Below are 12,282 nucleotides of genomic sequence, written 5' to 3'. Positions count from 1 at the left end.
AGAACCTATTCGATACAGGTGTATTAGTTCTTCACTAAGGTCAAAGCAAGAGGTGTTGATCACCTTTAAAAACGTGGTCATTTTCATTAGCAAATATTTCCTAACTGCTGACTCTCTGCTGGTGCTGTTCTAAGCACCAGGACATAACAATGAACAAGAGAATCACTGTCCCTTCCCTTGAGGACTGCAGATTCTGGGACATTCATTCATGCAGAAAATATATAATGAGTACTTACTACATGTCAAGTATTGTTCACCATTAAACCAAACAGACACAATGCCTGCACTGATGGCTATGTTGTGTGTGTACGTCTGTGCGTGTGTGTTGGGGAGCGGGTGCAGAATACAATACATATGAGTCAATTTTTATGATGTTAAAAGGTGATAAATGCTATGGAAAAAAATAAAGCAGGTAAGGGCATTAGGAATGTTGGTGGAGGCTTCCAATTTTTTTTTTGTTTGTTTCTAACTTCATTTATTTATTTTTTATTGAGGTCATATTGGTTTATAACATTATATAAATTTCAGGTGTACATCATATTTTGACTTCTGTATTGACTGCATTGTGTTCACCACCAAAAGTCCAGTTGCCATCTGTCACCGCACAAACGTGCCCCTTTACCTCCTTCACCCTTCTCCCACCCCACCCCGTCCCCTGTGGTAACCACCAATCTGTTTTCTGTAGTTTTGTTTGTTTGTCGTCATTGTTTTATCTTCCACAAAGAGTGAAACCATAGAGTATTTGGCTTTCTCTGTCTGACTTATTTCGCTTAGCATAATGCCCTTAAGGTTCATCCATGTTGTTGCAAATGGCAAGATTGCATCTTTTTAGGGCTGAGTAGTATTCCACTGTATATACATACATATACATATATAAAGAAGATGTGATACATACATATATATGCATGTATCATATATATATGTGTGTATATATCACATCTTCTTTATCCATTCACCCATCAGTGGGTACTTAGTTTGTTTCCAAGTCTTGGCTATTGTGAATAATGCTGCAATGAACATAGGGCTGCATATATCGTTTTGAATTAGTGTTTTCTTGTTCTTTAGATAGATACCCAGAAGTGGAATTCCTGGATCATATGGTAGTTCTATTTTTAATTTTTTGATGAATCTCCACACTGTTTTCCATAGTGGCTGCACCAATTTACATTCCCACCAGCAATGTATGAGGGTTCCTTTTTCTCCACATTTGTTATTTCTTGCCTTTTTAATAATAGCCATTCTAAGAGGTATGAAGTGATATCTCATTTTTTTTTTCTTTTGTGAGGAAGATCAGCCCTGAGCTAACATCCATGCCAATCCTCCTCTTTTTGCTGGGGTAGACCAGCCCTGAGCTAACATCTATTGCCAATCCTCCTCCTTCTTCCCCCCTTTTTCTCCCCAAAACCCCAGTAGATAGTTGTATGTCACAGTTGCACATCTTTCTAGTTGCTGTATGTGGGACGCCACCTCAGCATGGCCAGACAAGTGGTGCGTCGGTGCGTGCCCCGGATCCGAACCCGGGCTGCCAGTAGCGGAGCATGCACACTTAACCGCTAAGCCACGGGGCCGGCCCCTGTGGTTTTGATTTGCATTTCCCTAATAATTAGTGATGTTGAACATCTTTGCGTGTGCCTGTTTGCCATCTGTATATCTTCTTTGGAAAAATGTCTGTTCAGATCCTCTGCCCATTTTTTGAATTGGGTTGTTTGTTTTTTTGTTGTTGAGTTGTACAAGTTCTTTATATATTTTCGCTATTAACCCCTTATTGGATATATGATTTGCAAATATCTTCTTTCAATTGGTAGGTTGTCTTTTCGTTTTGTTGGTAGTTTCTTTTACCGTGCAGAAGCATTTTAGTTTGATGTAGTTCCATTTGTTTATTTTTTCTTTTGTTTCCCTTGCCTGAGGAGACATAGTCAAAAAAATACTGCTAAGACTGATGTCAAAAACCATACTGGCTTTGTTTTCTTCTAGGAGTTTTATGGTTTCAGGTCTTACATTCAAGTCTTTAATCCATTTTGAGTTAATTGTTGTGTATGGTATAAGAGAGTGGTCTATTTTCATTTTTTTGCATGTGGCTGTCCAGTTTTCCCAATTATTTATTGAAGAGACTTTCCTTTCTCATTGCACAATTTTAAACAGGGTGGTCAGGCTAGGTTTCATTGAGAAGATGATACTTGAGCAAAGACCTGAAGGCAAGGTGAGGGAAGGGTGAGCAAGGGAGCCTGGATTATTTGGGGGAAGAGCACGTCCAAAGGCCCTGGGGCATGAGTGTCCCCAGCTTTTTCAAGGATAGCAAGGAGGCCACTTTAGCTGGAGCAGAGTGAGCATGGTGAGAAGAGAAGGAAAGGAGGTTAGGGGCAGATCAAGTAGAGCTTTTAGCCTGAGGGAAATGAGGAACCATTGGAAAGTGCTAAACAGAGTAGGGACAGATCTCAGACTTCAAAGGATTGACCTGGCTGCTGTGTTCAGGCTAGACTGTGCAAGTGCTGGGTGGCAGTAGAGAAGCCAATGTAATCAGTCATACCGTTGAGGCAGTAGTGACTGCAGACCAGAGTGGGGACAGGCGGAGGTGGTGAGAAGCAGTAGGATTACAGACAGATTCTGAAGTTAAGGCCAACAGCATTTTTTGACAGACCCAATGTAGGGTGTGAGAGAGGAGGCAGGGAGGCCTCCGGGATTTTGGCCTGAGCATCTGAAAGAATGGGGTAGCCACTGATTGTGACGGCAAAGACTGTTTGGTGGAGCACGTTTTTTGTTTTGTTTTGGTGCGTTGGGCCAGGAGCGCGGGTCGGACATGGTAAGTTCGAGATGCTTATTACCTATCTAAGTGGAGTGGGCACCTGGATTTTGAGGCTGTCTGAAGAAGCGACTTTGTGGACATCTCTAAAGAAGTGAGACCCACTGAGGTACTTCCAGAACTGGCCACCTTCCCCTCCTCTCCTAAAGGCCGGAACGTCCCTGGAGGGCCTGGTCGCACCGCAGCCCCTTCTGCCGGCAAAGCCCTTCTTTTTCCTCTTTGGGGAACGGCGAGAGGAATGAACACAAATGACGCGCCGCGGCACGGCCATCCCCTAACTCGCGGCAGAGAAACAAACAACGCCCCTTGGGGTACAAAAGTCAGCCGACTCCCCTCCTCCAGCACTGCTCAGCCCGAGCCGGGGCCGGTGGGCGGGGCCTGCGGGTGGGCGGGGCTGCGGCGCGAGGGCACGCCACAGAGGGGGCGTGGCCGGCTCGGCGCGCGCGCTTGCTGCCTGCGCGCCGGCCCCTGCCGCCTGCTCTTCCGCGAGTGATCAGCTGGTCTGCGCTCCCCTGACGTGGGCCGCGGCACGTCACCGCCGAATGGCAGCCTCCAGAAAGGCACCGCGAGTAAGGTGAGGGGACTCTGCCGGGGAGCCGGCTTCCGGACAGCGCGCGGCCCTCGGGCCTGGGCGCGCGTGTTGCACCCCGGAGGGCAGGGACCAGCGGGTGAGGAGCGCCAGGCGGCCCCCGCTGTCGTGCGAGGGCCCCGGCTTGCCCAAGCCCCCCGGAGCGGGAGCAGGGGAGGGGCGCCATGCAGCCCGGCAAGTTCCGGTTCGTTTCCAGCGGGGCCGCGGGAACCCCCGGGCAGCCAGAGCCCGGCCGCCGGGCGAGTGTTGGCGGAGCTGCTGCGCTCGGGCCGAGGGGGCGGGGGTAGACGCCGACCCCCGGCCCGGCTCGAAGGCCCCGCCGTTGCAGGAAGTTGGTCCCTGCTGGCCCCTCCCCGAGTCCGGGGAGGTGGGTGAGACCCTGCCCTCGTCCCTCTTCCCCGGGAATCTAAGCCTCAGATTACAACCCGGACAATACTGACACCTGCAATTCGCTTTACTGATCTGTCAGCGCCACAAAAATAGGCAACCGCGGGCCTCTCCCTACCCAAATGCTCTCAGAGGCTGTGTAAAGAAATACTTTGGCATAATCTCCAGGAAAATCGCACCAGTAAGCTGCCCTGGGTTCTCCCTGGATACAGGGAGGTGAAAAGTATAATCCCCGGTCTCACATTTAAGCACGTTTCAGCCCCCACAAGCAGGGTATTCTTATCAGAGCAGCTAACAAAGTGGGAGACTGAGAGATACTTTGCGAGTTCACAAAGGCCAGAAGCCAAACTCCCTGGGGATCCACACGGGGTCAGCCATCCTCTGACCAGTTGAGACTTGAATGAACACGCTTGGCAGCATGGCCAGACTCACTTGCTGAACACAGACCATGTCTTGTGTTTGTGAGTGGACAGATCCCACGCTGGCCTTGACCTGGACTTGACCTTGCTACAGATGTTAGGGATGAGTGGAGAACCAACCACCTGCTCTGTGGCAGGGCGTGGTGAAGTACGGCAAACCTGCATGTGGAAGGAGCTGCCTGTATGTTAAATGCTGGAAATGGAGTCAGGCAAGTGGATAATGATGAGTTAGGCCCTAGGCGGAGAAGTACCCTTTGAGGACCAAGGTGGTCTTTGCTGGATTCCTATAATCACAATGTTTTAGGGGCAGGAGGGTCTTTCAACATTAGCTGGTAGAGCCTCCTTACCTCACACAACAGCGCACTGAGAGGCTGAGAGAAGTGAGGCTGTTTGCCCCAGGCTACTCCCCTAGTGGCAGAATTTGAGTGCTATTCGGTGTAAAATGACTCAGGTTAGGTGATGGAAACTGAACTTAAATTAGCTTAAGTAGAAAGGGATTGAGCTGGCTAGTGCAGCTGAGTCCAGGAGACCAACATTGGCATCAAATTTGGCCTCTCTTTTCGCATCTCTTGGCTCTGATTTCTTCAGTGTTGGCTTCATTCTCAGGTAGAATTTCTCCTTATGGCAAGTTATGATAGTTCTAGGCTGACAGCCCCAGCAGAAATAGAGCCCTCTTCCGGCCCCGTGGCTTAGCGGTTAAGTGCGGGCGCTCCGCTGCTGGCGGCCCGGGTTCGGACCCCGGGCACGCACCCGACGCACCGCTTCTCTGGCCATGCTGAGGCCACGTCCCACATATAGCAACTAGAAGGATGTGCAGCTATGACAGACAACTATCTACTGGGGCTTTGGGGGAAAAATAAATAAATAAAATCTTTAAAAAAAAAAAAAAGAAATAGAGCCCTCTTACCTCATGGTTGGAGCGGAAATCCCGGATCTGATTCTCACTGGGCTGACTTGATCCTTATATCCATCCCTGAACCAGTCATTGTGGCTGGAGGGATGGATTGACCAGGCCTGGGTCCCAGAACTTGGTGGGTTAGTGGGTGAGACTCATCTCAACTCCGGGGACTGAAAATGGAGAAGAGACGTTCTCAAAAGGAAAACTGATCAAAAGAAGGAGGGATGGATTCTGGGTAGGCAAAGACAATATCACTCACTTCCCCGCCTTAGAACTTGTTCCAGTCTACCCTTGTCTCACCTCATGAGGTGTGGTTGAACATCTTGGTGCTTGTTTTGCCCCATCGCGAGCAATAGACATGTGATTCTCATCTTGGACTGGGGCAAGGTGGAGGGTAACCAGACCCTCCTGGGATTTCTTTAAAAAAAGAGAGGGGGAAAAGTGTGCCATAACTATCTTATGCAGAGGTTGAACAGGAAGTTCTCTGCACACGTCTTTCCCCTTAACCACCTCATGGCACATCATAACATTGAGAAGGTGTAGACTGCAGAAGTCCTGGGAGGGGCAAGAGCACTGAGCTGGAAGTTAGGACGCCTAGACTCTAGTTCTAGGCTGGCTCAGTCACCAAATAGCTGTGAGGCCTTGAGCAAGTTGTTTGATCTCAGTTTCTTTGTCTAAAGGAGGGAGCTGAGTTGGATGATCCCTGAGGTACATTCTAGCTCTTAACATTTTATGACAGCCCTGCTTTTAACTGAGAGCCTGAGAATGTGTCTGTCCAAGTAAGTGAAGGGTGGATGGATCTTGGACTACAGAGACTAGGGTGTGACAAGAGCAGGACAGCTGATGTTCAGCTGCTCCGTGGCTGCTTTGATCCTGACAGGAATGTGGAGGTGGTAATACAGGGACAGTTTGAACTCACGTTCTCTGTGATCATCACCTGTCACACCTGATTTCTGGTCTTAGCTTTGCAGCTACTGAGGTGTATGGGCTGTGGCAAGTTATCTATATTTCTTCTCTTGTAAAATGAACGAATAGAGCTACTTCTGTGTAACCTCCCTCCAGCTCTCTTGTCCTATGTCTGAACTAGTCACTGGGACCAGTTAAATTTGAGTATGTAGAGAAACTGACTTCCTTGGCTTGCAAACGTGCATATGAAGTCAAGGGGAATCAGGTGAGAATGTGACTTGTATCTCTGTCCAAGAAAAAGAGGTTTCTTACTTTGTAAAATATTATAACACAGCTTTATTGAAATACAATTTGTATAGCATACAATTTGCCTATTAAAATGTGCAATCCATTGGTTTTTAGAATATTCACAGAGTTGTACAGCCATCACCACAGTCAATTTTAGAGCATTTTCATTACCCCCAAAGAAACCCTGTACACATTAGCAGTCACTCCTCATTTCCCACTATACCACCCCAGCTCTAGGCAACCACTAATCTACTTTCTGTCTCTATGGATTTGCCTCTTCTGGACATGCATATGGAATCATACAATGTATGGTCCTTTGTGACTGTCTTTTTTCACTTAGCATAAAATGTTTTCAAGGTTTACTGTGTTGTAGCATGTATCAGTACTTGATTCCTTTTTATTGCCAAATAATATTCCATTGTATGAATAGACCACTTTTATTTATCCTTTCATCAGTTGATGACAATTGGGTTGTTTCTACTTTTTGGATATTATGAATAATGCTGCTGTTAACATTTGTGTACAAGTTTTTATGTGGACATATGTTTTCAGTGTTCTATGCCTAGGAGTGGAATTGCTGGGTCACATGGTAACTCTGTATTTAGCCTTTTGAGGAACACTGGACTGTTTTAAAAAACTACACCATTTTATATTCCCACCAGCAATGGCTGAGGGTTCCAATTTTTCCGTATCCTTGCCCATACTTGTTATTGTCTGTTTAATTATAACCTTTCTTGTGGATGTGAAATGGTATCTCATTGTGGTTTTCATTTACATTTCCCTAATGAATAATGATTTTGAAAATCTTTTCATGTGCTTACTGGCCATTTGTATATTATGTCTTCTTAGGAGAAATATCTATTCAGAACCTTTGTCCATTTAAAAATTGGGTTGTCTTTTTATTGTTGAGTTGTAGTAGTTCTTTATATACTTTGGATACTAGACTCTTACCAGATATATGAGTTGCAAATATTTTCTCTCATTTTATGGGTTGTCTTTTCCCTTTCTTGATAATATCCTTTGAAGCAGAAAAGTCTTTAATTTAATGGAGTCCAGTGTATCTATTTTCTTTTGTTGCTTGTGCTTTTGATGTCATGTCTGAGAAATTGTTGCCTAATCCAAGGTCAGGCAGATTTATGCCTTTGTTTTCTTCTAAGAAAACATTTATGCCTATGATCCTTGAGTTAATTTTTATATATGGTTTGAGGATAGAGCTTCAACTTCATTCTTTTCCATGTGGATATTCAGTTGTCCCAGCATCACTTGTCGAAGAGACTTTTTACCTCCACTGAATGGTTTTGGCACCTTTGTCAAAAATTAGTTGACAACAAATGTGAGGGTTTATTTCTGAACTCTCAATTCTCTTTCATTGATCTATAAGTCTATCCTTATGCCAGTACCACACTTTCTTAATTACTGTAGTTTTATTAGTTTTAAATCAGGAAATGTGAATTCTCCAACTTTATTCTTTTTCAGGATTGTTTTGGTTATTCTGGATTCCTTGCGTTTCCATAAGAATTTTAGGATCTGCTTGTCAACTTCTGCAGAGAAGCTAGCTGGAATTTGCTAGGGATCGCATTAAATTTGTAGATTATTTTGGGGAGTATCGCCATTTTAACAATATGAAGTCTTCTAATCCATGAAAATGAAATGTCTTTCCGTTTGTTTAGGTCTTCTGTAATTTCTTTCAACAATGTTTTGTAGTTTTTAGAGTATAAATTTTGCCATCTCTTTTGTTAAATTTATTCCTGGGTATTTATTGTTTTGATGCTATTGTAAATGAACTTTTCTTAATTTCATTTTTGGATTGTTCATTGCAAGTATATAGAAACAGAGTTGATTTTTGTATATTGATTTTGTATCCTGCATTCTTTTTTTTTTGGTGAGGAAGATTGACCCTGAGCTAACATCTATGCCAGTCTTCCTCTATTTTATATAGGGGATGCCGCCACAACGTGGTTTGATGAGCAGTGTCTAGGTCCATGCTCGGGCTCCAAACCCGCACACTCGGGGCCACTGAAGCGGAGAGTGCAAACCCAACCACTACCCAACCAGGCTGGCCACGTATCCTGCATTTTTGATGAGCTTGTTTATTAGTTCCAATTTTTTTTTGTGAATTCTTTAGGATTTTCTATATTCAAGATAATGCCGTTTGTGATTGATATAGTTTTACTTCTTTTCTAATCTGGATGCCTTTTATTTCAATTTCTTGCCTAATTGCCCTGGATAGAACCTCCAGTACCATGTTGACTAGAAGTAGCAAGAGTGGACATCTCTGTCTTGTTCCTGATTTTAGGGGGAAAGCATTCAGACTTTTAACATTAAGGATGATGTTTACTGTGGGTTTTGTCATATTCTTGAGCAGGTTGAGGAATTTCTCTTCTTACAGTTTATTGAGTACTTTTATCATGAAGGGGTATTAGATTTTGTCAAATGGTTTTTCTGTGTCTATTGAGAAGATTGTGTAGTTTTTGTTCTTTATTCTATTGATACTGTGTGTTACATTAGTTTTTGTGTGTTGAACCAATCTTTCATTCCTGTGATAACTCCCACATAGTGATGGTGTATAATCCTTTTTCTTTGTTACTGGATTCAGTTTGCTAGTATTTTGTTGAGGATATATGCATTTATATTTGTAAGAGATATTGAAGTGTTTTACCTTTGTTTTTTTGGTGAGGAAGATTAACCCTGAGCTAACATCCGTTGCCAAACCTACTCTTTTTGGTGAGGAAGATTGGCTCTGGGCTAACATCCGTGCCCACCTTCCTCTACTTTATATGTGGGACACCTGCCACAGCATGGCTTGAAGCAGTGTGTAGGTCTGTGCCTGGGATCTAAACCTGCGAACACTGGGCTGCTGAATTGGAGCTCGTGAACTTAACCACTACGCCACCAGGCCGGCCCTGTGATTTACTGTTTAATGAAAGAATATATGGTTCCCCTAGTAAAGAATATCTTATTGTGTCCAATGAAATTAAAGTAGCAGCCATCTGAGAGCAGGCCTGGAGTGATTGGTGAAAATGTCTGGTCTTGTTCTGGCTATGTGGTGGACTGAGCTAATGTGGACTCCTCTCCCTCTACTAACTCATGAAAATGTGGTAAAATTATAACGAAATTACCTTTAAGTTCATAGCTGAATAAAATCCAAACCCTTTTCTGTAGGCTATAACAGGCTCATTGTTATTTCTCTGATCTTGTCTCCTATCAGCTTACCTCCCCATCTCCCAACACATACACGCATATCACACTGCCTCCTTGCTTTCCCTCAGGTATACCAGGCATACTCCTGCCTTAGGGCCTTTGCATTTGCTGTTCCCCTTTTCTGGAATGTTCTTCCCCTAGACATCCACATGGCTTGGTCCCTCACTTTTTTTTAGGTCTCTGCTAAAATGTCATCCATTAGCAAAGAGGCCTTGCCTGGCAACCTCATATAAAATAACCTTTCCCCTTACCTCTCTGACACTCTTTTCCCCTTGCCCTGCTTTACTTTATTTCATAGAACACATACTCACTACCTGACAGGCTGTATTCTTGTTTTGTGTCTGTTGCCTCTCTTCCTGTATCCTTCCCTCCCAGCACCCCTCCTTACCCTCCCCACTGTAAATCTCTTGAGGTTTTGTTCGCTGTTTTGTCTAGAATAGGGCCTAGATTATAGAAGATTCTCAATAGATATTTGTTGACTGAATGGACCTCAAAGAAAGAGAAATCTTTTTGCCAGAAATTTAGGGAAAGTTAAGGCCTGAATGATAGCTGGTCAGCTGAGCCTGGGGAGGTTATCAGATGCTATAGGCCTTCATACCTGGGGTCCAGGGCATCAGATTATCCCCATATGGAGGGGGGAGACTTGTGTGTAAATCTCCGAGCTAAGAAATTAAAGTGAAAATTAGTCTCAGAAGCAAACAGTAGTGACAGTAGTGCTTGTACATTCCAGGACATGTCTCATTCTCATAGATAAAATAGTATTTACTAAAGATAAGCTCTTAATAAAAGATTACAAAGCACACAAGGAATGACCCACCAAGATGGAGCCAGCAGACCCAGCAAACTTGAGGATTACTATTTCAAGACCTTCTAATGGAAAGTCTGAAATGAATTATAAAATAAGGGCCCCAAATAATTAAAGCTAAGAGAAGGAATAGGAACCATAGTGAAAGAATAGGACACTATGAAGAAAAAACAGGCAAATTTGAGAAAGCACCAAATAGAACTTGTACATGTGGAAACTACAGTCATTGCAAATAAAATTTTCTTAGACTAGTTAAACAGGAGATTGGACATAGCTGAAAAGAATCCTTGAATTAGAGACTGGGCCTGAGAAGATTTACCTGCCATGGTGATGTTTTATTTGAAACTTTTATTTATTTCGTTACTGACACTGGGGTGAGATTCTTCCAACTCACAAGGAAAACTTGCTAAGTCAAGTCCTCTCTGACTAAACCTTGCCACGTTACTATGGTCAAAGTCTGCAATATCCTGTTTTTTTCTCTTCTTAAGGGCAAATCACCAGGATTTTCAGCTGAAAAATTTAAGAATAATTGAACCGAACGAGGTGACACGTTCAGGAGACCCAGGTGTGGAAACAGGTAATAATTTTGCCTATTAATTAGATGGAACATCTCAAAAGGATTGTAGGTCTTCCCACCCAACCCTAGTTTGGGAGAGAAGAGAAGGTCAGGGATTAATAATTGATCATGGCTGGAGGTGATGGGGCATGTATCTGGAAATTAAAAAGCATTTTGTCCTATGGCTTCCTGGGTAGTTGGTTACCATTTTTATATATTTACCACTTTTTTTAGATACTATGTTAGAGAATTATAGTTTTTGCATTTCCCATTCTGGAGGTGGTGGTGGTGGAGATAGGTTATTATTGAAAAAGTCCTATTCTAATTTTTCTCGTCTCTAATATGATCCTTTATTGACTACCTTAGAGATTAGCTTTCAGTTTTCCTCATAAGATTATGAAATCAGAAAAGTTTATGTTATTGTGCTTTGTAAATTGAATGTGCATTCAGGAAAATCTTTTTGAGAAAACTTTCTGGAACCATTCCCTTTTCCCAGAACTGGTTAGTTGTCTTGTTGAGTTGCCAGAAACCTGAATTCTGAAAAGTAGTGTATGGCTGTATTTCTGTCCGTGTAAGCCATTGCTTTTCTACGGATTACCCAGGAGAACCATAGCATTTCCTTTTAGCTGACTGAAAAAATTGATCCCTTGAAGCACATAAGAAGCCATGACTGATCTCTCTTTGGAAGATCAGTGCTATAATTATGTGCAATTTTAGGTCCTTTTTCTTTAAAAATATAGATGTAGTCAACGCATTTTGGGCCATATTAGGAGGGAAGAAAGGAAGAAGGAATGGAAAAAAGAAGTAAAGAAAGGGAAAAAGTAATAGAATCATCAAATTTAGAGTTTGAAGAGAACTTTCTTTTTATTATATATGAAGAAACAGAGGTTCAGGGGGCTTCCGTTGTCTGAGATTGCAGATCCCGGCTGGAAACTGGAACCCACTTGTTTTGATTCCATTGACCTTAGAACGCTTTAAGAGAGCATTATGTCCCCTTTATGTTATGTCGCCTAGATAATAGGGTGTAGTAGAGCATGGACTTGGGAATTGGATAGACTTTGGGTCCTAGTTCCTGATGATCCAGTTGACTTGGGCAAGTATTTAACTCCTGTTCCTTTATCTGTAAAATGAGAGTAGTGAAACTTCCTTTGGAGGATTATTGTGAGAATTAACCACTAATGTATGTAAAGCTTTTGGCACTCACTCACCACCACTAAAGCTACTGATGCTGGAAGAACGGCTTGGCATCTGTGCATGTGCTAAGATGCTGAAATTGGAGTAAACCAGCCTCTTCTATTTTTTTTTTTTTTGTGAGGAAGATCAGCCCTGAGCTAACATCCATGCCAATCCTCCTCTTTTTGCTGAGAAAGACTGGCCCTGAGCTAACATCTATTGCCAATCCTCCTCCTTTTTTTCCTTTTTTCTCCCCAAAG

The 12,282-nt window shown here is 43.3% G+C and overlaps 1 protein-coding gene across 3 annotated transcripts in view; it reads left to right on the top strand.

The window, feature by feature from the left end:
* Positions 1 to 3,288: 3,288 nt before the first annotated feature.
* Positions 3,289 to 12,282, top strand: part of XPNPEP1 (X-prolyl aminopeptidase 1) — a 56,690-nt gene continuing 47,696 nt past the window's right edge. The window contains exons 1-2 of one of the 3 annotated variants that reach the window (XM_058543957.1): positions 3,289 to 3,374; positions 10,782 to 10,870. In XM_058543957.1, the coding sequence (XP_058399940.1) occupies positions 3,343 to 3,374; positions 10,782 to 10,870 (121 nt within the window). In that variant the 5' untranslated portion in view covers positions 3,289 to 3,342. Of the gene's footprint in view, positions 3,375 to 10,781; positions 10,871 to 12,282 lie in introns of those variants that run through there. The other 2 variants (XM_058543959.1, XM_058543958.1) reach the window with 2 other exon arrangements.

Source organism: Diceros bicornis, chromosome 6, assembly GCF_020826845.1.
Source record: "Diceros bicornis minor isolate mBicDic1 chromosome 6, mDicBic1.mat.cur, whole genome shotgun sequence".
NCBI classification, from domain to species: Eukaryota; Metazoa; Chordata; class Mammalia; order Perissodactyla; family Rhinocerotidae; genus Diceros; species Diceros bicornis.
This window is presented reverse-complemented; position numbering and strand designations above follow the sequence as displayed.